At 34.3% G+C, this 26948-nt stretch overlaps 3 protein-coding genes across 13 annotated transcripts; 1 reads left to right on the top strand and 2 right to left on the bottom strand.

Moving 5' to 3' along the window:
* Positions 1–1077: 1077 nt before the first annotated feature.
* On the bottom strand, positions 1078–4051 carry LOC107769220 (GDSL esterase/lipase At5g03980). Its single transcript, XM_016588423.2, is given in 3 exon segments — positions 1078–1837; positions 1840–2138; positions 3853–4051. Coding segments are annotated over 3 exon segments (1239 nt in total). The 3' UTR covers positions 1078–1096.
* Positions 3814–8909, bottom strand: LOC107769218 (serine/threonine-protein kinase SRK2E). 8 transcript variants are annotated; one of them, XM_016588420.2, is made up of 10 exons: positions 8595–8909; positions 8266–8495; positions 7558–7632; positions 7351–7452; positions 7221–7274; positions 7000–7092; positions 6549–6641; positions 4935–5039; positions 4758–4856; positions 3814–4345 (listed from the first exon to the last, which is right to left on the bottom strand). In XM_016588420.2, the coding sequence occupies exons 2-10, from the start codon at positions 8440–8442 to the stop codon at positions 4052–4054; spliced, it is 1092 nt and encodes a 363-aa protein (XP_016443906.1). In that variant the 5' UTR covers positions 8443–8495; positions 8595–8909; the 3' UTR covers positions 3814–4051. The 8 variants fall into 8 exon arrangements, with proteins under 8 accessions (XP_016443906.1, XP_016443905.1, XP_075074214.1 ...); XM_016588419.2 differs by having other exon boundaries at positions 8591–8902; XM_075218113.1 differs by having other exon boundaries at positions 8274–8495; positions 8595–8901.
* Positions 8910–13784: 4875 nt separating this feature from the next.
* On the top strand, positions 13785–18262 carry LOC107769217 (upstream activation factor subunit UAF30). Of its 4 annotated transcripts, none has more exons than XM_016588418.2 (6): positions 13785–14402; positions 15024–15135; positions 15242–15416; positions 15778–15834; positions 16006–16181; positions 17395–18262. In XM_016588418.2, exons 1-6 carry the CDS (start codon positions 14089–14091, stop codon positions 17518–17520), a joined length of 960 nt encoding a protein of 319 aa, XP_016443904.1. In that variant the 5' UTR covers positions 13785–14088; the 3' UTR covers positions 17521–18262. The 4 variants fall into 4 exon arrangements, with proteins under 4 accessions (XP_016443904.1, XP_016443902.1, XP_016443903.1 ...); XM_016588416.2 differs by having other exon boundaries at positions 15754–15834; XM_016588417.2 differs by having other exon boundaries at positions 13908–14402; positions 15021–15135.
* Positions 18263–26948: the final 8686 nt, after the last annotated feature.

Below are 26948 nucleotides of genomic sequence, written 5' to 3'. Positions count from 1 at the left end.
AGTGCATGAATTGAGGGTGCTTAGTGGTTACAAGTCGGCTTTTGAGGTTGGGTGGTGACAAATAGGTTGTTGGAATTGATTGAATTGAAGGGTTATACTTGGGCATGCTTAAATGGGAAGAACGTGAATTTTTATGTGTTCATGCTTGTGTGCCGGTATTGATCATAGTCCAGGGTATAGTATGTGGTTAAAAGTTAAAGTGCTCCTCTATAATTGATAATTGTACGTAGTTGGAGGGTAGTGAATTGTCCCATTGCTCGAGGACGAGCAAGAGTCTAAGTGTGGGGTGTTGATATTTAGCTTAAAGCATATATATTTTTATGTATATCGCCTCATATTTTACTTTTGTTTCGTGAATTTGGGATGTTAAATGCTATGATTTATATTAATTTGAAGTGTTTTTATGTGTAGGAATGATTCGGGAGCAATTGGGGGCGAAACACACAAGATTTGAGCCAAAACGAACGAAACCGGGAAACTTGCGAATTTGAGCGCCACAGGTGGCACCCAGCTCTACCTGTTGCGCCAAAAATAGTAGCTAAAAATATTGGAGTGCCGTGGAGGGCGCCAGTGACGTGAATTTTCTCCAAATTCACCCGGGACAAGGTTATTTCGGCCTTAGACCTACCCAACACATATAAAAGCAAGACTAAACCTATTTTTGAAGGGGGAGACGCCACTTTGGAGAGAAAACACACACGGGATCGAGAGAAAGCGGAGAATTCTCAGTTTTCTTCATCTTTTTCTAGTATTTCTTATTGATTAAACACTTTTGCAATTGTTTGATTACATCATGAGTAGCTAAACACCCATTGTTCTGGGGTTGTGATTTAGCCATGAATATTGTTGTTTGATATTAGCTTGACCTTGATTATAATTCACTAATACATGGTTGTTTCTTCAATTCTATGTTTAATTGCTTATTTGAATGAAATTGTGATACTTTTATTGAGTATGCGTAAAAAGAATTGCTAGTTGTTACAGAAACTAAGAGGGGCATTCCCCTGTACATATGAAACAATGAGAACCTGCCCTTCGATTTAAACATATTACAGAAAAAAATCCAATGCTAATGAATTGAATACAGAAAACTATCTTAGACGAAGAGTAAATGCCTAATAACAGAAGATATGTCTCCAACTCGTGCAAGAATCCTGGAATGACGCCTTGTTACTGCTGCTGCTGTTTCTTCTCCAGCCTTCAATTCTGGGAATACAAATCCTTTTTTGCTGAAGAGCGTATCCATCAGGTTCTCCAAAGCCTCAGGTGTCAATTGAAATCCATCCCAGTATAAATACGAAGCCCTATCAGAACATACAACAACTCCTTCGTCTCCGCACTTCTTCTGCGTATCAAAGTTGAGTGGACTGTTTCCACTGCCACAACATGCCTTCATCAAATTCTTCATCTTGAATCCCAGGAACACATGGTTTTTAAGGACCGCCATGAATGCTTTGTAGTAATCTACATATATGATGTGAACATCAGGGTACTTCAAACGCAGCTCCAGAATTGCTTGCCATAGATGATCATTTTGAAGCTTTGAAAACATATTAAGTCCTCTGTGGCATCTGTTTTTTCCAATTGAATCTCCCTCGGGAAACAGAGTCCTAAAACCAGGAAAGCAGCCCACGGGTAGAATTCCAGAAACTATGAGAGTTTTGGCTCCGGCTTCGTTGATGAGTCTTTCTACTGAATTCTTAATAGTCTCCACCACTTCAGGGACGAGAAGGGACGCTTCTGAAATAGATTTTCCATGTAAGAAGGCATGCTTGTAGTCGTTGATGCCGGGTTGATCCATAAAAATGAGCGCCTTCGGAAGAACCGAAGAACCTTGTTATTTCTGCCGCAGTCATGAAAAGAGAAGCAGCCTTGATGGAACCACCTCATGAAGGTAGAAATCTGAGATAGGTCTTGTGACTCTGGAGGTGCTGGGATGCCATTCTTGAGGAAGAAAAGGGGCTTCATGATGGTTGCTCCGGGCGTCGCAAAACTCAGTCCAGACTCGAAGAACTCGGTGCCTCATTGGGTGTATGATTGGGGAAAAGGCAAACTGAGGGTTGCAGCAATATGATCGGCGGCGGATGATGATGAAGAGTCGCGATCACCGAAACTGTATATGGAGTTAAAGGGACCGGCTGCTCCCCATTGAAGCAAAGCAAGAAAGAGCAAATTGATAAAGAAACTATGGTTTGCAAAATTGTAAGCCGGTGGATACAATATTTATAGAGGTGCAATGTTTCCTAGGACTAGGAGGATTAGGATAGTAGCGGAAAGTATCGAATTTCACGTATTTTCTTTCTTGTACTTCACGTACAAGTCTTCTTCTTTTATTAAAGGAAAACTTTTCATTGTCCCATTTCTATATTTATTAGGAAACTAAGCTCACTTTCTTTTGGAAAATTAACTCTGAATTTGAAAAGAAAAAAAAAGAAAAAGAAAAAGGGGACTTGATCTTTCTATATTTTTAGTAAGCAAAACTTCGATATTCATTTTTTATGCACGGAAAAATAAATTTGAGAGGAAATTCAGATCCTTCTATATTAATTTACTAGAACAGGTCCTTCTATATTAATTTACTAGAACACTCCAACCAAAAAAGAAAAAAAAAAATTATAAAGCGCTGGTGGAGTTATCTTCCTTCGAGAGCCATTAATCACATAATTCTTACAACTTCTTGCTTCTTTCGTCTTACTCATTGAAATTTAATTGAATTTAAATTTTTTTTTAAGTTAAAGCTTTGTAAATTTTCTTCTTTCAAGGTCTCAATAGACTCGTTTCAAGCTAATTACATCTCCACACACCATATTAGAATTAAAAGTGTTAGGACAAATTGTGTAAGTGAAATAGTAAATTAATCTATTTTATATACTCAATTATATGAAGACTTCAATATTTTTCAAATGTCTATATTAATTATAGAACAATGTTAACAACTGTCTCAGTGGAAGAAGTTTTTTAATAACAAAATTTTACTTAAAGATCAATTTTGAATTAAATAAGTTGACTATATTATCAATTGAAAAAGAAATTAAATATAAAAAAATAGCAACTTAGCATCTCAAAAACCTAAGACGTAGGAGAATAAACTCCAAATAAAATTTATCTATATCCATATGATTGTAAAAGCATGAAATTTCAATATAAAATATTTTCCCTTTGTAAATTCATTCCATATTGTATTACGTTGTAATTACAATTAATCACTAAAAATATCATTATTTCTTGTATTCATTGTTTGACTTTATTATTTAAGTAAAATTATTTTCTTGTATGATGGCATTAGGAATATTGTAAATGTCCTTTCAAAGTTTTTACTTCAATTTCTCAAGATGCAGTTAATATTTACTTTTCCAGTAAGGGCCTTTTTTTTTTTTTTTCTTTTTTCCTTTTTTTGCCACAAGAAAATTGAAGTATCGTCATTGTTAAAAGGTTACAACTGATTTTAAAACTTCATTATTTTCTTATGTTTATTATTTTATGTTTTAATTAATAAAAATATATTATTTTCTCGTATAGTGATATTAGAAGTGCAGTAAATCTAGGAAAGATGCATAAATACTCCCTTGACCTATAGTTAGATTTTCAACTCCACACTAATATCCTATAATTCCCTTTATGCAGTTAAGAATCTGCTCAATTTCAGGACAAGAAAAAGAGTTAGCTTTAACAGCAAATGAGCACTGGACCCTACCGAATAATGTAAAATAAATTGCAAAAACATTTAGCAGAAGAGTGCCAGAAACATGCAAGATTCAGTTAATACCACTGAAACTACTACCTTAGTAATAGTAACACAACCATACATACTACTTTGGAAGAAAAAAAAAGTAATGTTACATGGCAGCTTACAAGTACACAGTTTAAAAGGGAAATCAAGTAATACAACAACAGCAACACAACCATTGAGAGATAACAAAGAGAGGAAGCCTGAATTGCTGTGAACTGCATTTGATAAACAACTAATGAAAACCAAAAGGTAGACCAGATAATTAAGACCTACAACACTCGGCTTCCGTTTGATCCATAAACTTAGTAATGCACAAATCATTTACATTGCATAGACAATCTCTCCGCTGCTATCAATATCAAGGTCAGGGTCACTCTCCAAGTCTTCTTCCATCTCATCATCAATGTCCAAGCTACCAGTAAGGTAATGATTAAGGCTGTTGGTCCCAGCAGCAGGAATGGTGGCCTCAGTTATTATCTGCATGATTTCGTCAATGCTCTGCATACGTTGTTCTGGCTCCTCAAACTGATTGTTTGTCATATTATCATCCGTGAGATCTGCAGGAAGGTTCCTCAAGAACCACTCATGGTTCTTGATCTCGGGGATCGTTATCCTCTGTTGCAGTGCAAAACAGTAGCATCACAAAATCAAAACTAAATATATACTAATTGGAAACAAAGATAAAATATAAATATCAAAACAGCACAAGCATACTATTTCCTTCACCAGGCAACTTAGCAAGCAAAAGAAAGGACCCACACATAAGAGAATCGAAATAAAGGGGTTGGGCAAAAGGAAAGATAATTTAACAAAATGAAGAAACAGCAGAGGACAATACAGGGACCTGAGTACAAGATTTTCCTGATAGAGAGAGCATTAAAGTCCAAACAATGATGAATCATGCACAGAAATGTTACAACACCACAGTCGACAGTAACTAGAAAGACCTCAAATTATGTTTTGAGACAGAAGATGAGGGAAGAAAATCAGGATGAAGGGCACCGGAATTATTTGTGGATAAGATTACCTTTGCAGGATCAGCAACAAAAATCCTTGATATTAGATGACGACATTCTGGAGAGATATGTACATAATCTGGAATTGAATACTGTACATTCAAGATTCGCTGTGAAACAGAAAATGCTATGAGTCAATAAGACAAACAAAGAGGATTTTGCAGTAACAATAGAGCATAAGAAGTTACCTGTATTGTCTTGCGAAAATTTTTAGGCTCCTCCGGGTCTTCAAAAGGGTATGCTCCTACTAGCATGACATACAAAGTCACCCCGCAAGACCAGACATCTGCAATCTGCAATATTTTGAGATAATGAAGAAAACATCTAAGAGAACATCAGGCACAAAGAAGCTAATAAGATAATTTACAAATGGAAGGTTAAGCAGTGAAAACCATAACAACATGGAAAGTTTTCTGGTACCTTCAGATAATGCTTGGAAAAATATTTTAAGAAAACATTGTTAAGTATTTACAAATACAAGCAAAATGGCTAAGGCACTGTTCAGAAATGAAAATAAACACTTTACTTCGTACATCATGGTGAGAGTATATTTTGAAAGAATGACCGGTACATCTCTGGTAAAAGAGGAACATTAAATAAAGTTATAAGGTTGACGTAAGTAAATAAGGGTATAATTGGTTGACCTGAACTGTAACAACAAACTAGCTATTTTCCACCTATATTTACAAAGACTTCGAACTTAATGCATTCACTGCAAAAATGGAGTACTTTTTAAATTTGCAGACAATCTAATTCAGCAATGACTAACTAAATCTCGTTTTATGCCAAACGGTATCAAGAACACTTGTATTGCTAATGCATGCTTAAAGTCAAAAGATTTTGAGCAGTGAAAAAGTAGACATATAATAAGCATTTAAAATATAATTCTAAGCTGCTACATAATCTTCTTTTCTTTTCTTTTCCTTAAATCACATAGGATAAATTTAATAATGGTAACATTATCCATTAGTTTAAACGTACATGATCTAGAACTAAAGTAGAAGTGGGTATATTCCAATTGTAGAAGGTGCATTGACATTTGACAAATGTCAAGGAACAGAGTTTTGCAGCCTTTCTAATGGAATAATATAGAAAGTCCTGCATAAGTTGAAAAGTCCTCACACACCACCAAGTTTCCTAAACCAAATTCCTAGCATTGTAACACACATACGATCCACATCTCAAAATGTTCTATCATGATTCTTTCTCAGCACAACAACCTTGTGTAAAAGCTATTTTCATTCTGCATAGACCAACTCAAGCCTTTTTTCTTTTTTGACACTATGCATTAGAGCATATATAAAATAGGGTTTTCAAAGTAGCTTTTTTCAACTGCAAGGTACTTATAAATTTACACACAACGTTGTTTGTCCACCAAAACAATCTGCCGGTAAGGTCTCACAACTGTTGCAGGGACAGAAAATCATTAAAACAATCCAGCTTCGGGGCCATTGCTGTGCCACACTCTCCTGATGGGACGCACAATTAATGTCTTCCAAACTCAACATAGAGAAAAGGGAACCAGAATTGAAACTGGAGCACTGGTTACAGACATCAATGCAGGGGATGAGGACGAGATTGGTCACCCCATTGTCATTCCTAATTTATCAAACCTTTCATAGCAGTAATCAGACATAAAACCTATTTATGATCTTCATCAAGGAGAGTAGGCAAAATAGACAATTAATAATTGCTTTCAGGAAGACGGGCTTAGCAGCACTTCATCTGCCAACCACACCACTTGACCAAACTGTAACACAAGCAACCATTGGCTCTGAAAAATTAAATGGAAAAAGATTTACCTTCCCATCATATTCTTTCTTCAATAACACTTCGGGAGCAATATATGCAGGTGTACCAACAGTTGACTTTGGTTGTGAATGCAACACCGAGGACTGCAAACAACGACAGTCAAAATGATGGTCAATAAAACATGAAGGACATAAGAATAGAGGAGAAGCCAGGGAGAGAAGAAAAGTAGCAAATAGATCGTGGGATTGAGGTATAGCAGCACATATACAATAACAACACCTACACATCAATCCCACCTAGTCAATCGAGAAAAAAAAAACCTATACCAAAATGCCAAGCTCGTTTGGCGTGTAGTACGTATCCTTACTATCCTTTTCACCCTATTTGGACTGGTTTTATTGAAATACTCAAGTAGTTGTGCTTCTTTTTTCTCTCAGAAGGGGGGAGGTCGCCTTGTGGCACAATTGTCTAAGAGAATATTACAGAAAAAACAATTACTACCTTAGAATATCCAAAATCACAAATCTTTAGCCTTGGTGCAGGGCTGCCATCCAATAATGTATTCTCCAGTTTCAGGTCTCTGTGGCATACTTGCTTCATAAACAACCAATTGCAAACAAACCATTAAAAATTTCACAATACTCAATAGATCGTTAATTCACTTTTTTTATAACTAATTGTAGATCGGCAATGCACATTGAAGGCAGAGAATGGTGAAGTACCATGGCGTGACAATAGCTGACCCCAGATATGAGTTGTTGGAAGAAAAACCGTGCCTGAAATTTACAACTAATAGCCTATGAATATATTCATGACAAAGTGAAAACCACAATAATCTTTTAAAATATATACCTCATCCTCACTGAAACGGCCTGCATTGCAAATGCGCTCAAACAGTTCTCCTCCAGATGCGTATTCCATCACTATAGCCAAATGAGTTGGTGTCAATATGACCTGAAATAAAAAAAATCCTATTTTTAGTTATAACTTATAAGTGAGAATCATTTAAAATTCAACACCTAAGCCATTATTGGGAGACAGTTTTGAGATGAATATTACCTCTTTGAATCTGACTATGTTAGGGTGCCTCAATGATCTATGGTTGATGATTTCCCTCTTTACATTTTCATCAATCTGCAATGTGTAGAAGGTACACATCAATAAATGACTAGATAAACAGGTAAAGGTAAATGGCAGAAAAACAAACACAGATATATTGAGTCCCCACAAATCCAAAAAAGAAAAGCCAAGAAAGTGTAAAGTCGATTAGCCCCTTTATCCATTGGTTGTCTCTTCCTAGTATTCCAGCTGATAATGCTCAAGTTAAGTGAAACACAATCACAAGATTTTGCGTGAAAAACAAATAAACTGAGAGTTTGACCTTCTTTAAACCTACAATGGGAAAAGGTAACTATCTCTATATCTCACAAACACTTGTTATCTAATTCCATTTAAATTCACAAATCTGGATGCAAAAGCTAAACGTCAATCAATCAACTACACCACACTCCAAAACTAGCTAGCACCAGCTATATGAATCTCCTATGATATTCCACATTATACTTGATGCAACCCCACCCCACCCCCTTTCTTGTGGGCAGAGACAAGGAAACAGCCATGAAATAATTTAACTTGAAAGTACCATAGCAAATTACAAACTTTTTCTTAAAAAGATAACTATTACTACTGGTAAATCACAAATTTAGCAATTTTTTTAGCGCCAAACCAGAATTTTAAAATACATAGAAATGGAAGTGAAAGACTAACCTTCTCACCTCTCTCGATATACTTAACAGCAACAAGCTCATTAGTTTGCCTGTCCCTCATAAGCCTTGCCACTCCAAAATTGCCAGAACCAATATCCTTTACAAGCTCGTATCTATCACTATCGTGCATGATCGGCACGTCCATCCCTGCTCCTACTGTCATTGCCACCCGATCCATAAAGCTCTCCTTCTTAACTTCAACAAGCTAAGCTACTTCTGCCATTTTAATAACTAAAACCCCACAATCACCAAAGAAAATAAAACCCTAATCTTAAATCAAACCAAAAAGAACACACCAACAAAAATTATAGAACTGGAAATGCTACCTACGTGGAGGAAGATGAATCACAAGATTGAGTATAGTTGGTAGTTGAAGAAAGACAGGGACGGCAACAACAACAAGTGATGATGGATGAGCTCAAATCCCGTGAAATCTGTACTTACTACAGCGAAGTAAATGATCAGATTCCACTTCTGTTTAGCGTTTTGATTTAGCAGACGTGTTACTTCATCAAATATGTTATAGTACAGTATCTTTGTGTGTGTGTGTGTGTTTATAGAGAAAGAACAGACGAACTCGTGAAGTGAGCTACTTTTCTTCTTTCTTTATTTTTGTTTTTTCAGCTACTTCTTCTTTGGCCTTCCAGAATACACACGCAGATATATTATTTTACTCTCTCTTTCTTTTTCTTTTTCTTTTTCTTATTTTTAACTTTCTTTTTGTTGGTAGTAATAATAATAATAAATTTAAGAAAAGCTAGCTGCACAGTTCTCCAATTATTGGCACTAAAGGGTCGTTTCATAAGGGCGTACAAGAATAATACAAAATACAGTGTATTTGTAATACTTTATTGCATAATTTTTTTAAAATATATTTATTTATGAAATATTTTCTATATTCATTAGCTTTGTATTTGGAAAAAGTTTATAAAAGATAGTTTTGTCTTTATTCGTGGTTATCAAGTATTAAAAATTATGGTATTATTAATGTCATATTTTGCTATGTATACGAATAGCACTGAATCCGATGTATAACTAATATAAAATATATATATTAAAAAATACCGTCAAACAAGAAATTAATAATACTAAACTTAATACATATATTATTTCTTCAAATATATTCTGCCAGTCAACCCCTAAGAGACTAAGGAGAATATCATTTCAAAGTTTTAAGATTTAAATATTTTTTTCAGTAAAAATTTAATAAAGCTTGAATAAGAGTAGTATAGACAAAAATAGATAATTTTTTCTTATTTGCCTAAGCGTGAGACTGTGAGTAGAGTTATTCGATATATATGTCATTAGAAGGTAGCACATATTCAGTGAAATAGTTTAGATACACGACAACCTTTATCAAAATACGAAGCTTGAGTGCGAGAGCTAATATAATGTGATTTTGGCTCTAAATTCAAACATTTGTTTTCATCTTAGAGCAGAAAACTCCATTTTTATAATTTTAAAAAATGTCAATATATCAGTAATCGTTTGACTTACATTGAAAGAGTAATTGTGTAGGATTGGTATGCGGGTGCTATGACTTTGAGAGAAGAAGGGAGTAGTTATTTCTGTTTATTTGTGAAACAGTGAAATTATGAAATGACAAATGTATCCTTGTTTCGGTGTTCAGGGATTGGTTTGGGTTGACGTCAGAATGACGAAAGAGAGCCTCTGTCTCTGGGGAGTTGGGATAAAGTTATTTTACAACGCAGAGCACGAGAAAGCGTCCATTTGCAGCCACGTGTTGTTGTAGGATTTGGTGTCACTTGCAGAAATTTACAACAATTTTGGAGTTCTGAAAAGTGAAAACTAAAATTTATATTCAAAAAGTTGGCATGATCTCTGTACTTGATTGGTTATTAGTTGAGGCAATATGTCGCAATGATCTATGGATGTGATTGGTTTTGTGGGTGATCACCACCATGCACAATTATCACATTCAATATATGCGTTCAACCCTCTCTGTAATAGCATTGGTTGTTTAAAATAAAATTGACTTTTATAGTGAATGACTGTTATACACCTATAACAACATTTGATATTTAAATATATTTTAGCTGTTATAAACAAAAATTATCCAAAAACAAATTATTTTTCTTTTATAATATTATATATAAAAGATTAATGAAATATTAAAATTCAAAATCTCAAAATTCAAGATTAATGGACATATTGTTATCCTTAAAGATAATATATATAGCTATTATAAGTTGTACATTAAAGTTATAAAATATTTGCTTAAATATTTAGAATTGTTATTAGTAATAATCTTAGAAAATCTGCATGGTCGTTATAGAGGGGTAATTTTACAAAGAGTGTACTGTCATAAAGATGGATGTTGTTGTTATAGGCAGAATGTTGTTATAGAGAGGTAAAACATATCATAAAAAATCAGTTATGAGAAAAACTAGACTTTTATAGTGAATAACTGTTATATAGAGATGTGTTATAGAGAGGTGTGACTGTATATTCATGTCTATCTATTTCACTAAAAGATTTAAAATATAAAAAGTATACATATGGAAAAAATTAAAGAAACTTTTATATATATCATCAAGTATAACTGTTTACCTCGAAATACGAGTAACAATTAAACTTGCAATGTGTTTATAAGGAGACGTGATCTAATTCAATGTCAATTGATAAATAGCTAAATAAATAAAGGAATTAAGCGATTTAAATGGATTAAAATTCATATCCGGACGGTTCCCCCTATGAAAAATATGACTGTTAATACAAATTCAATTAAAACATAAAATAAACATCGCTAAATCGTAAAAAAATTGAAGTTTACCAGTTGTTTTGTGGATTATATAAAGTCGAAAAATTATTTTGTGGCTGCTCATTCGCCGGTGGTGACAAATTTAAATCAAGGCAAGCTCTTTCATCAGCAATCTGTCCGACAAAAATTACTCCAGAATAATCACCCAATGACTGGGGGTTATCCCTACTATGCACGCCCTCATTATTGGGAACGTCTTCAACCTTGACGTATATTTTCAATAATTTTATTACAATAAATTCCCTGTATTCATCCGCAATCCGCAAAAAATCTCTAAGAGTTTCATCATCTTCGATGTTAAACTCAGAATAATAAGCAAACCCCTGCGGAGTCATTGAATACGGAAATCTACCGGTTACTTTAAGGTTAACCGAACGTTTCCTCACACTCATTTTTTTACGTAACAACGATACCAATTTATCGTACTCCATTGTAAGCGGCAATTTAACATTACACTGTGGAGGTGAGCTATACCTCACAGAGTTATTCTCCAGCCTCACCCCCCCCCCCCCCCAATATAATGAAACCCTTATTTTTGGCTCTTCAGACATTATAAAAAAATGATTGATAAGAAGAAGAGAGAAGTATGAACGGAAGTTTGAAAGAAAGTTTTGAATGAATTTTCATAAAATTCAAACGCCTTTAAATAAGGCAAGTCCGAGTTTGGGGTGCAATTTTTTTTTTGTAAAATGCAGTACAATACCACATTTTATGTATTTGAATTATTATTATGTCAGTTATCCGTAGAACACTTATTGGTGGGCCCAAAAATTAGTGTAAAACGCAGTATAAAAATACGTTTCAGTGTAAAACGCAGTATTATAGTATGTTTTACACTAAAAAAATAAATATTCTCTGCAGTCCTGCAGAACTTTATTAAGGTGGGCCCAAATTTTATAGGGAAACGCAGTACAATACATCGTTTAAGGAAAACGAAGTATTGTCATGCGCTTTCTTATCAAAAATTAATTTTTAATAAAATGCAGTATAATTCTGCGTTTAACTTTAACGGCTAACTTTCCGTTAAAGTAATACTGCGTTTTATGTAGAAATGTAACTTTTTTTGAAAAACAGTAGAAACGTATTTTGTTCCAAAAATGGCACTATTTCAGTTTCGGACTCGCACGACTCAACGTATAGGTGCAACCTAATGCACCATCATAGTTCGACGCGCCATTTAGGCCTCGTTTGTTTGCACTTAATGGAGGTCTGAATCTTAATCATTCAGATCTCAGAAATTAAGTGTGTTTGTTTTTAAAGTCTGAATCTTAATTATTCAGATCTTAATCATTAAGTGTATTTGTTTTTTTTACTTCACAGCCACTTAATGGGTCTGAATAGATCTGTATGATTAAGATCTATAATAGAGACTTAATTTCATTAAGATGCTATCACATATTCATTAATAATTGCCATCAGTGCCTACCATTATCAACTACCACCATGCCGCTACCACTACCATACTCCACTAACCCCACCACCCCCACCTCCACCACGCCACCATCATCCTCGATGATAGCCGCCACCATTATCGACCATCACCACCAACTATCCCCACTACTTCGACCAGTTCTCATCCACAATCAACACTCATCTGCATCATCTACCACAACTGACCACCCCACTACCATCAACAACCACAGCCGACACTGCCCATCATTATAACCTACCACCACCCACCCACCACCTTCCTCAGTCAAAATTACTACCACCACCCGCCATTATTAACTATCACCACCAGCATCCTCAATCATAATCACCACCACTACCAATCACTACTAGCTACTAGCATGAACCACCATCATCAACCAAAACTACCACCAACCACCGCCTCTAGTCGGCATTCATCTATTAGCCATCACCACCAACAACTATCATATTTTAAAAAACTATATATTTTATTCATAGAATATTAGGTTAGTTAGTATTTCATTTGAATTTTATGTTTATTAATTTTCAAACAAAGATAAATTTTATACATTCAGATATTAAAAATCAAACAGTCTTAATTATTTAGTATTCAGATCTTAATACACATACTAATATATTCAGATGTGTATTCAGATTCAGATGTTTTAATCTTAATACGCATCTTGATATTCAAATGTGTATTCAAATTCAGACCGTCTTAATATTAAAAAAAGCAATTAAGGCCTTAGTCTGATCAACTACAATGTAGGCCGAGTCAGCCACACCCATGATTTGAAGCCCTAAAAACAATGGATCATGAATTTTATGGGATAAGGTTTCGCCATCTTTATCATTCATTCCCACTCTTCTTAGCACCCACGATAATAACTAATTGCTCTTGCAAAGTATAGGCATTCTTGCAAGTGAAATACAACAATCTTCGAAAAGTCTTGAACTCTAAAACTTTACGTCATGACATTAGAAATCCTACACTGAAAGTTATTATAGCCAAAACAATAGATCAAAAAAATGAGTTTAGCAAGAAGAGAAAAGAGTAAACGAAAATGTTACAAAAAACAAAACTATTTTAAGAGGAGAAGAAAGCATGTTGAACTTCAACATTTGGCATATTTTTTAATGCCAGGTGGTGACTTCACAAGTATCTGGTTAGTTGTTATCTATAGTTACGCTGAAAGGAAAATGACTAAGAGGAAAATGAAATTGAATTTATGAGATTAAAACAAAACAAAAATAATTGTGACATGGATACTATGATCGCTTGACCACTAAGTTCTCAATATAAAACAACTAATTTAATTTACAAGGCCACTTCTATTTTTTAATTGTAAGGTTCCCCATTAGTAGTTTTTTAAACACAAAAGAAAAGGAGGAAAAAAAAATCTAAAATAAAAACAAAACAAGAGAGAGACGCAAAAAGAAGGAAAGGGGGAAAAGAGTTTTGGAGTTGTACTATTTTCCTATAGTTTGGCAACTGGTTCAGAGTCTTTTGTTTTTCTTCAGAAGCGTTGAACTCAACTCAGTTTCTCATAAAAACTAGGTTTACTTTATCTCTAGTCCATGCAAACCCAAGGCTACCACAAACACTAGTAGCTTTCCATTTTTACCCCAACAATGGTGTCGGATTCCGTATTGGTTGATCGGCTCCGGGAAATTCTCAAAGTTTCCGACCTTGAAACTACCACCGCCGGCAGTGTTCGTCGGAAGCTTGAGGAGGAATTCGGGGTTGACTTAAATGACAGAAAAGCCTTTATCAGAGACCAAATTGACCTTTTCCTTCGAACCCATGTTGAGGAAACCCCGAACGACGACGTACAAGAAGTAGAACAAGAACAAGAAACAGAGAATGTGAAGGAAGAGGAAAATGATGATTCTTGCTCCCAAGAAGAAGAGAATGAGACTGATACAGGGGCAAAGGAGAAAGCTCGGTATGTTTTTCTTTGCATAATCTTTGTTGGGATTAATGCTTAATCTTTGTTGTTACACTTAGGTCCGGCATTGCCAAGAGTCTTTCTAGACTGGTTAAAGACTTGTACGTCAGGGTAATAAGTGTGAGATTTACAGAATCTCTAGTTTTTAAGACCCTTAATTTGCCTTGGAAGATAAATTATCTACTAATGGAATTAAATGGGTCCGAATTGAGGGAAATGTGTTTAGATGATTAGTATAACCGAGCCAACTAGTTTGAGGTTGTAGTTTAGTTGCTTGATTGATTTATCAATAATCCTTCTCATTATGTTGAATAGAATTTGTATTCTGGCATGAATAACTTGTTCGATGCATTCTATCATGTTGTGGGCAGACATTTTGTAGATAGTAGAAGTGAGAAAAAAAAAATTTAGACAACAATTTGTATGCTAGTGCATAATATAGATGCTATCGTTTACTGATAATTCTCGCAAGTATCAGCAAATACATGTGATATAGTAAAGCTATCATAGGAGCAGAAGGCTTATTCCGGGCTTACTTTTGATCACCCACTTTTAAATCGTGCTCTGTGTTTTGTCTAATGTTGTTCACGCTGAACTGTATTTTAATCTTTTAAGTAGGTCTGAGAAAATGAATGGAGAAGCAAAGAAAAAAGGGGGCTTTAACAAGCCATGCGCACTTTCACCACAGCTTCAGAAATTGGTTGGCGAGTCCGAACTGGGCAGACCAGAGGTGATGCTTAACTTGTATGACATGTTGTTATGATCCTTACCTTGTGGTCGATCTAATTTCCTGTATACCTTGTGATCCTTACCTTGTGATGTCTCTTGGTTAGTAGGTTGTTAAGAAGATTTGGGCCTATATCCGGGAGAAGAATTTACAAAACCCACAGAACAAGCGGAAAATTTTATGTGATGAAGTTTTGAGTGAAATTTTCCGGGCCAAAACAATCGACATGTTCCAGATGAACAAGGTGCTATCCAAGCACATTTGGCCCATAGATGAGGAAGATGGTATTATTACTTTCGTTTTGACAATTTCAATTTGTAATTTAATATTTTGCAATAGGAGCCATTTCTCATCATCATGGTATTGTTGTAGTTATTCTGGTTATCATTTTTAGGTACTAAAATGATTGCAGAAGAGTACTGTGTCTACGGCCAGTCGCTTTTGGTTCTTGAAGCAATAGTTTCCGACTTGCATGCTTTATTCTGTAAAATTGTTTGACATCACATAAGTCACTATAGTGACTTCAAAGTTGGCTTGTGGCTTGACCTATCATATCTATAAGACTCAGAACTCAACTTAGTGGATGTGCTTGTGAAGTTTTGAAATCTTTTGTATATTCAGGATCTTTTCCTTTGACTCATGCAGCCAGTCAAGTCAAATCCTCTGTGAAGAAAAGGCTACCGAAACAAGGAAGAGAAGAAGGTGAGAATAAATTGGTCGAAGTCCAGCAAGTAATAGGCTTTGATTCCATAAAGTCTTACGCACTTTATCTAGGTCACTTGCAGTACAGTGAAGCCTTTGCTTCAGCTTTACTCCAACTAATGACATATTCAGCATTTTGCTAAACCACATCTACGACTCTCAATTAACCAGCTTTAGATGAGCCAAAGCAGAAAGAGAAAAGGCACAAAGGGGGAGGATCTGGTTTTCTTGCTCCAGTTCGGTTATCAGATGCCCTTGTAAAATTCTTTGGTATTGGTGAAAATGCATTAACTCGAGCTGATGTTATCAAGCGAATATGGCAGTATATAAAAGAAAATGAGCTGCAGGTTTGTTGCATTTTCTGCTCACTTACTTCACCATCTTTAAGCTTATAACTAGGTAGCGTTGTCATTGCAGCTATTATAATTGGATGATATTATTAGCTAAATTTAAGTGACAATAATCCTGGTAGTGAAATCTTTTCTATGGTATATCTGGGTGAATGAAGATTCCATGTAATGAAATATTGGGATGTCTTTTGGCAATGTCTAGTAGCTCTTTATGTTATCTGTTCAGAGTGATTAATACGTACTAGAGTATTATTATTGCTATTTGGCCAAATACATATACAACCCATCCAACTTGGCACCATTTTTTATTTTGGCACTCTATCTCTACCTTGTTCCATTTTGGCCCTCCAACTCTATTTTATATGTTCCATTTTGGCGCTTCAACTCTATTTCTTATGTTCCACTTTACCACAAAAGCTGAAACCGGTGCAAAAAATATAGGTTGTTAAATATGAGGTGTAATAAATATCCAATTAAATATTGTCACCTGGTGTTTTTATCCAGGTCAAACAGGTCAATAGTAAAATTCCTGAACCCGATCGTATTTTTTGTGGGTTTATTTCATCTAAACAGGTCAGGTATGAAATCGACAGATGAAAGCTTTGGAACTTAGAGAATGAAGATGAGCAACGGTGGATGAAAAAATATGATCGGGGTTCAGGTATTTTAATATTGACCCGTTTGACATGGATGAAAAAATCAGGTGGTAACATTTAATTGGATATTTATTACACCTCAGATTTAACGGGCTATATTTTTTGCATTGGTTTCAGCTTTTATGTTAAAGTGGAACATAAGAAATAGAGTTGGAGGGCCAAAATGGAACAAGGTAGAGATAGAGTGCTAAAATGAAAAATGATGCCAAGTTGGATGGGCTGTATATGTATTTGGCCTTGCTATTTTGTATGATATCGGCCTGACATGAATTCATTTGGAGTAACATGGTTAGTGAAAATTCATATAGGCGACCCCAACATGTTTGGGACTGAGACGTAGTTGTTGTATCTTATCTTAAAAAATAAAGAGGTCCATCTGATGACTTCTATTTGAGATATGAATACCATGACTGATTAGTTGCTATAGTTACATCTATTGGTGGTGGTGTTTCAGCAGTTATTGGCTGTATGCTGGGCATATGTAGCAGGTTTTGAAACATGGTAAAAAATTGACCAATCTCAGGGCTTGATAGTGTGTGCTTATCTTTTTCCAGGATCCATCTGATAAGAAGACAATAATCTGCGATGAAAGGTTAAAAGAACTATTTCAAGTTGATTCCTTCCATGGCTTCACAGTTACAAAGCTCTTGACTGCTCATTTTATCAAAAGAGAAGACTGATCCTGTGGCTTGCTTGGAATTGCAATTGGGGTAACTTGTCTTCTCTTTGGCCCTGTTAATGGTTGCTGCTTCTCTGTCTTATTTCCTGTGGCTTTTAGGCAGATTCATTCAACCACAGAATAGGATCTTGAACGTTGACAAAATATAATTGGATCCTCCTGATTATTAACTAAGATCATCCGGAATCAGTCTCGAGGGGATAAAAAAAGCAAAAAGATAAAATGAAGAAAACAAATTTGTTATATTCTTACTCCTGCTTAAGATGTTCTTAGGGATTGGTGTCTTATCTTTTTAAAGTACTAACAGTCACACGAAATTTCTTGTCTCCCTCTCTCTTGGCCATTCCTTGTCAGTTCCTTTGGTCGAATTTTCTTTTCCATTGTTGCCCAGTGTTATTGTTTGAAGTGATGCAAAGCAAATGAGTGAAGCCATGCGCTTTGGAGAAATGTGTGCTTTAAACAATGACGCGCAAAGTCATCAAACGAAAAGTGATCGGTGCTTTGAATCTCAACTTTGAGAAGTTGGATTAATGTCAACATTATTGCATAGTATAAGATACTGAAAATAATTGGTTTGCTTGCAATTTTGAGTATTGTAGGCTAGTTTCATTTGTTAAATACTTTTTAGCTTTCTTTAAATATGTGCTTCAGTTTTCTCTTTGAACCACATGAGCTTTTTTTTTTTTTGTTCTTTTCGCTTTTAGAAATAATGTTCTTGTTGTGGATGTGATTATTCTTGTTCATTCTTTTGCTGTGTTTGTCCTTACCGGACAAAGGAAGAGGGTTATAGCGTAAAAGTTGTACGTTTACTTTCCCGTTGGTAGGTGTTGTACTTTTACTCTCTTTTTTCTTTTCTTTTTTTTTATTCTTTTTTTGGTTTTGTAGAGTGTAGACTTGGCCCCTATAACTTAAAACTTGTGCAGTTGTATCTGTTTGTCTCTAATTATATACGCATTTTATACACTTTTGCTTATAATCACTCTTTAGTAAGGGCTAAAATATGATGATAGAGAAGGAATATAATAAGTATTGCCACAAAACACTTCCGTTTCTTTAAAATAATTTCTCCTAGCATTATCGAAGTCGTACATTCCTAAGCACAATGAGAGAATATAGATTTATAGCCCGTTTGACCAAGCTGCAAAAATCAGCTTATTTTGATAAGTGATTTTCTCAAAAGTACTTTTGGTGAGAAACAGTTTGTGCTTGGCTAATTAGTTGGAAAAATACTTTTGAGCATCAATTAGTGTTAGGTCAAGCTTTAAAAAATTGCTTCTAAGTGTATTTTTCTCAAAAGTTCATTCTCAAAAAAGTGCTTTTGGAGAGAAGTTACTTTTTTCTGCTTCTCCAAAACTGCTTCTGTTTCTCCTCAAAAGCACTTTTTTTCCTTCTAAAAGCTTGGTCAAACACCTTAATTTTTGGCCAAAGGTGCTTTTGGCAAAAAAAAAAAAAAATATTTTTGGTCAAAAAGAAGCTTAGCCAAACAAGCTATTAATGGTTTAAATTTTCTTTTCCGTGAACTTTTTTTAATTTTGAGAGGCTGGATCTTAAAAAATGTAAAATAAAAATAATGTCAAAGAATTAACCTAAATAGCTGCGAATCTAATCGACTAAACTAAAAATAGACCGTAGATGTATAACATATATATAATTCATATATAATATATATGTAATCATGTATAAGCAATGTATAATTTATATATATTGACTAAAAAAATAAACAATGAATCCCATTGGCTATTTGCGTAAAGATCCCAGTGTACATTTATTTGTTGGGCTTTCTGTAGAACAAGTCATCTTTTGGGCTTCAATGGCTATTTTGCTGAAGCAATTGTTGCAGTGAATACAAAACTTTTGTGGGCCAGCAGTACTTATTCTATCAAGAGAAATTTATTGGGAACCTACCAGCTATGTCCATTTATAAGTAGCTCATTGCAAAAATTGGTCAATTCATAAAATATTACTAATATTAGCCAATGAGATTTTTTCATTCCTATAAACTATTTGAAACTTTATTACCCTTAATGTCCATGTTTAGCTAATTACTTGGCATATACAAGTTTTGTTTATAAGATATATATAATCCACCTTAAAAGGCTCCCAAATCCATTATTTGTGCCTTCAATCAAGGGATTTAATTACACCATTTTCCTTTTTTTCTCTCTCTCTCTCTCTCTTCTTCTCTTTCCTTATTTTTCTCCAATCATCGGCAGTGCTCGTCAATTGTTTACCACAACATATTCCTTTGCAAATTCAGCTCTTGTAATTCTTTAACAATTTCTACTTTATTGATAGAGATGTACCCCTCTTCCTCTCAAAAGAATAATTGCATTTTTTTCCGTAACTCAGAGAAATGAGGATAATTGTGTAAGAGCAGAATACACATTTCCACATTCGAGTTTAATTTGGAATTTTCCAGCAGATCAATAAGAAGCGAATAAGATTACACAAACAACCATCAGCCACAAAAATACTTTTGCAATGTCCATGACAAGTTGTCTTAGAGAGTAGAGTTGTAGAGTAACAAAAAATAACATGAAACAATCTGGAAATCAAGGTGTGCCAAAATAAATGATCACTAGGTTCTCAAATTTTACAAATGAAGTTAACTAGGAAAGCAGCCTTTTAAGTAGTTACTTGTTAGGATTAACAGAATCAATCTGAAAGATTCAATAAAAGAGACTCTTGTGTCGGAACTTGAGATGAGAGAAGCTGTAAATGTAGACAAAACAACCTCTTCTTCCTCCCTAATGAAGACATGGGCATATTAGAATCTTAAATGCAAATTTTATATAAGATTTATCAATATCATTTGTATATTATGTATCTGATTTATACATAGTAAAAATAAATTTCATACAACTAATTATATATTGACAAGAGGGGTTGCTCTGATGGTAAGCAACGCCCACTTCCAACCGAGAGGTTGTGAGTTCGAGTCTCCCCAAGAGCAAGGTGGGAAGTTCTTGGAGGGAAGGATGCCGGGGGTCTATTTGGAAACAGTCTCTCTACCCTAGGGTAGGGGTAAGGTCTGCGTACACACTATACTCCCCAGACCCCACTAAGTGGGATTATACTGGGTTGTTGTTGTTGTAATTATATATTGTACAATTTATTACAACGTATCCACAACTTTCACACATTATTTTTACCTAGTTAAATACAACTACAATAACATACAACTTAAATACAAATTTTGTACAAAATTTATACAATATGTCTTTTGTATATTTGGTATCTGATTTATACATAGTAAAAATAAATTTCATACAACTAATTATATATTATACAACTTATCTACAATTTTCATACATTATTTCTACTTAGTTATATACAATTACAATATCATACAACTTAAATATAATTTTTATACAATGTTGTTCAACTTTCATACAATAGTTAAATAAATAAAAGAAAAATATATAAACAACAGAATACAATTTTTCTACAATTTTACTACAATTTCGTAAATATAATGTATATCATGTCTTCTTCGTCTTCTTCGAGTTTCAATCTGAAATTCAGCAAAAATCAAGTCTAATCTTCACCAAAACCCCTCAAAATTGAGATATAAACTCCAAACCATATTCCCAATTGTTTGCAACAACACTCAATCCAAACAAATAATAATTTTTGAAAACCCAAATTCGAATTCAAAGCTTCAAAGCTTTTTAATGGTGGTCAATTGTAGAATTGCTACTCTCGTTTCCTTTGCTTTACATTACTGAAATTAGGGATTGAGGGATAGAGAGAGACGTAGAGAGAATTCTTAATTCTTTGCAACAACATCCAATTCAAACAAATAATATTTTTTGAAAACCCAAATTCGAATTCAAAGTTTCAAAGTTTTTTAATGGCTATCAACGGTGGAATTGCTGCTCTTTTGTGCAAGATACGTGGGGAGGGGGGTAGGATGTGGAGAGAGAAACGTGTGGGGAGTGAGATAAAGAGAGAGAAACGTGGGGGGAGTGGAGTGACTATAGGAATTGATTAATTATCCTTAAATCCTAAAAATGTACATAATTGGTAATTTTGTATATAGGAGGTAATTGAAGTGAAACTTGAGTAGGGAGGATAATATAGTTTCATATAGTGTATAAGAATATAAAAATTCCTTAGCGAATTAGCTATTTGTAGCAAAAAATAATTAAATTTTTGCTTTCTTTTGAGTGGGTGTTGTTAGAACATACTGGGTACATCTTAAGAAGTTTGAATTTCAATTTTGGAATGATTTGGTGAAGTTTTGAGGTGGTTTGAATTGAAAATTCGAAGTAAAAAATGAACATGAAAAATAATAATATGTATATCACATTGTATATCACATATGTATCATATTTATATCAATTGTGTATCACATGTATATCCATGTATACATGCGTGTGAGATACATGCGTTTGATACATGTGTCGCAGAAGAATTTTTGAACTCGATTTAATTACGAATTTTGATATAAAACCAGTCCAAATCATCTCCAATCTTTCTCAAATTTTGTATATTGACTTATCTATATGCTTTCAATGAATTTCAACTATATCCATTGAAAAAGTTCCTTTTTGCTTAGATTTTTGGAATATTGTATTTTTTTTGTATTTCATCACCTTATTTTCTATCTTGTCAATAAAATTTCCTTTCCGTCTTGCATCTAATGTTGGTAATCACGCTTAAAAATATGGAATGCGATTTTTGGATGTGATTCTTTGAGAGAAAGAACCTTATTTATTTGGTTTTTCAATTTTAATATGTGCTTGGCTAGTTTTAGTAAGTCTATGGCTAATGGCTAGAGGTTGGTAAGCTGAGGCTAGAGGTTTAGTAAGTCTATGGCTAATTAGCTTTCCAAATCCAGTTTCCAGATTTTATATGAGGGACAATGTGGTTATATCTTGAACTTTAGCCACGATTAGTTTCTCTTAACAGGCCAAGTACAAAATCTGATGTAGTGTTGGCAATGATTAGTTTTCTTTTGCGTGAGATTTTAACTAAGTGAATTTTGACTGATATTTTATTTTTGCAATTTTGTTATAGTAGAAATCATAGACTCATAGTACCTTCCATATAGTTTTGGAATATCTGAATTTTAATTTACTAAAGAATTAGTCTACTCCAATCTGACTATGAGAATTGGTTAATTGAATTTCTATGACCGAATTTTTTTATAGACTGAAGTAATTTTCATAATTAATCACAAACTTTAATTGTTTTTCATTTAAAATATTTTGCATTGACTTGACAGTTTTATTGAGATTCTGTAAGCAAATCAACCAAGAAATTAACAAATCATGATGCTGGAGGCCTACTGCTTTGCATGCAACTATGATATGATTCAAAAAGCTTGTGATTTGCAAAATAGGAGAAAAAGACCATTATAATATGAGTAACTTATTGAAAAACAAAGTTTAGTTAATAACAATTACAAATTAGGAAATATTTGTCATAAATGCATCGATCGAGTTCGTTAATATAAATTCTAAAATGAGTATGAGGTGCATGTGTGGTGTTTAAAAGACCAGAGAGATGAATTCCAAATGATGGTGGCGTGACTTAATTGAAATGACAATAGTGTTGAACACTCAAATTTTCTATTTCTGTTTTGGGACCTCTTTATCACATTAGGTTTAATTATTTTGTCCCTATGAATATTCGCATTCATCCAACCTGTTCATATAGTAACAGCTTACACATGATTCTCAATAAATACCAAAATATAATTCAAATATTATAACTACAATTTTATATGATTCTAGGTGAAAATTTTTATAAGAGAAAATAAAGTTTGGGTGTTTTGGTAATTAAAGGATACCAGAAGATTCTATGACTTCAAAAATATCTTTATTATAAGTCAATAAGGCTTAGCTTAGAATTTGAAATTGAGGTCGAGAATCTAGATAGTACTATGATTTCGTGTTCGGGTTCTTCTAAAATATAGTGTTTGGTTTAATACTGTGAGTAATATTTTGTCGACCAGTATATACTCTCTCCGTTTCAAATTAGACGAGGTACTTTCCTTTTTAGTCTGTTCCGAAATAAATGACACATTTCTATATTTAGAAATAATTCAATTTTAAACTCTTTATTTTATCCATTTTACCCCAAATGAGAAGATTTTATAACCACACAAATGTCAAGGTCCCACAAAGCTTTTACCCTTTAAGCTTTTAAAACCACAAGTTTCAAAAATCTTCATTCTTTTTTAAACTTGAGTCAATCTAAATTGAAACGGAGAGAGTATAACTGTATAAGTTTCTATTCAGTGCATGGGCTTGTTCTACTCATATTCTTAATCGAGTGTGACCCAAAAAAAGCTATTAGATTATATTTCATTAAATTCCTAACGTTAACATATGGTTGAGATTCACTGTTTAGTGGTGTTTCTCTAATCAAGGAATGGTTGACATTCGCAGCATGAAGTTACAGTGAAGATGATACAATTGAACCAGAATCATTCAATTTTTGGAAAGGGGAAAAAAGAAAAGATGCCATTACTTTTTTACTCTTTGCTTGGGTGGGTAGTAGATTTTTTATTTATTTTTTATTTTAACCTTTTCATTTTTTTTATTTATTGTTTCTTCTCTACTCCTATCATTCAAAAAAGTTGGAATTTTTACTTAGAAGGTCACTTAATTAAGGGTAATTTATTTATGATAGTTATTTTTCTTTGTTTTGTATAACAAAAGTCAATCTATTTTTGTCATCTTATGCACAAGATCACTCATTATATTTTTAAACTTTTTCAAAGCCAAATATTTAAAAAATAACAAGGCATCCATTAAAATTACTTTTTTGGTACAATATATCATCTGGATTCTGGTGTACATTGGAATCTCTAATTTACTAGTAGAAAATTGAACGGCTTACTTGCCAGTAAACAAACTCCTCTTGTTTTCCCTGATTATAATGGAAACACCCCCCGCCTTCCTCTCGCCCTTATATATTTCGACTTCGTAGTGTTTGTCTAAATTATATACTTTTCATAAAAATAATTTTTTACTCACTAATTAAATATTAAAAAATATTTTTCAGAAAAAAAAATTCATTAACCAACCAAATATAAAAGAATAAGTGATAAAATCATTCATTTCATGAATATTTTTTCTAGTGAAAACGTTTTCCTTTGTATTAAATACACCCATAATTTATCGTTTTCTTTTTTATTTTCGTTTGGGATATTTCTACGCTAAATTAGGAATGGCAATTTTTTTATACTTACGTCTCGTGCTTGCACCAGGCAAGACAAATGAATACAAATATTGGGTGTAAATAAATTTTGTTCTTCTAGTCATTATTGTGGACAATAAATTTGCGTTGAGAAAATAAAATCAGGACCGAAAAATATCGCAACAATTGTAGTATTTGAGTGTTACAATCTCTATGAATCCTATGATTCTTCTTTCCACTAGTAAATAAATTCAAGGGCTTTCGAGCTTGATCTTGAATATATATTTGTTGCCACGAATTATGATCTTGAATTCAACTAGCACGAACTTTGATTTGAATTCGTATTCCTTAAAACATCTGATGTCATATTTTGAAAACCATATAAATGCATGCTCGTAGGTTTATTAAGCATCAAATCGCAATACTTGCAAGCCATATCGGCTTCGTGCTTTGACGATTATGGAGCATTAGCTGAGGTAATTTCTTTCTTCTGTATTTTCCGTTATCCTTTTCTTTTTCTTTTTCCTTTTTTTTAAAATTTTGTAGGTCAAACAAGAAGGATGTGTTCTTGTTTAACGAGATGATCCGTGCATGAAGATGACAATCTTAGGGTGTGAGGGGATGGGTATTCATCCCCGCCCAAATATCAGAGAGATTACTCTCAAGGTGGCCCGAATATCGGAGAGATTACTCTCAAGATGACCCGATTATCGAAGAGGTTACTCTTAAGGTGACCCGACTATCGGAGAGATTACTCTCAAGGTGACCCGACTATTGGAGAGATTACTCTCAAGGTGACCCGACTATCAGAGAGATTACTTTCAAGGTAGCCCGACTACCGGAGAGATTACTCTCAAGGTGACCGACTATCGGAGAGATTACTCTCAATGTGGCCCGACTATCGGAGAGATTTCTATCAAGGTCACCTGGCTATCTGAGAGATTACTCTCAAGGTGACCCGACTATCGGAGAGATTACTCTCAAAGTGATCCGAATATCGGAGAGATTACTCTCAAGGTATGAGGGGATGAATACTCATCCCCGCCCAGAAAACGAAGGCCATTTCAGGGCGTAAAGGTTCATACAACAATTACAAGTCCATGACAACAAATAGATGGAGAAATCCTCAACATCATATGGAGGACAAATCCATAGCAACACATAGAAGGGTAAATCTATAAAGAGGTCAACTTAAGCTGCAAATGGACTAATATGTCCACCTTAAGATTGAAAAATGTGCTAGGTTTGATACCTTGCAAGATATAGCGCAATCCTCAATGCATGCTTTGGATGCACACCTCTATGCCAGAAGCTGCACTAAGCATGTCTTTGCAGTTGAGGCTTGCATTCCTCTAATGATTGATAAAGTCGATAACTGGTTCACTCTTCTGTTGACGAGTATTTGTAAATTTCACCATGCTCACAATGCGCCTTGTGCTATAAAAGCGATTGAGAAAATTTTGCTCTAGTTGATCCCAACTATTGATAGATCTGGCCTCGAGGTCTATGTACCAATCAAAAACATTTCCTTCCAGCGAGCGGACAAATTACTTGACAAGGTAATCTCCATAAGTCCCAGCATTATTGCATGTTTCAACAAAGTGCGTCACGTGTTGCTTTAGATTACCTTTACCATCAAACTGTTGAAACTTTGGAAGTTGATAGCTAGCAGGCATCTTCAACATATCGATCTTTGTAGTATACGGCTTTGCGCATGTAAGAGGACTTGGCAGCAACTTCATACTTATTTTAAATAGTTCCTTCAATGAACTCCTTCAGTTGATCGATTGGAATCATTCCTTCAGATGAGACAGGGATAGACTTAGCGGATGCTACTTGTCTTGGGGGAGAATCACTCTCGGGAACTTTTGGGAGCTTGCCTGGTGCATGGGTGGATTCTTCTTTCATCAAGATTCTTACCCTGCCTGTTAACTTCTCAATTCTAGCATCTTGATTTTGCTTGCACTTGGTCAAGCCAACGATTGCTTCCGTCAATTTTGCCAACTGCTCTTCCACAGATAAAGCGTTTGTCACCGTGGCTTGCATGATTGTTGTGGACGATGGAGAGTAGCATGGATTGTCACACATATTGTTCTTCTATTGGCTCACGCTATGTGGTGTAAGTGGGGAGGATCCATCACTTGAAGCATCATCATCTTCCTTCACGGCAGAGTACTTGGATCCGAAGAGGTCAAATAGAGCAAGAGTTTTCTTGATCTTTTCAGCAACATCACTTCCTCCTTCAGGTGCGTTTGTGGAAGATCTTGCTCCTTTTGA

Source organism: Nicotiana tabacum, chromosome 7 (genome assembly GCF_000715075.1).
Source record: "Nicotiana tabacum cultivar K326 chromosome 7, ASM71507v2, whole genome shotgun sequence".
Classification (NCBI taxonomy): domain Eukaryota; kingdom Viridiplantae; phylum Streptophyta; class Magnoliopsida; order Solanales; family Solanaceae; genus Nicotiana; species Nicotiana tabacum.
Note: the sequence above shows the minus strand (reverse complement) of the source record. Positions and strands in the feature narration are given on the sequence as shown.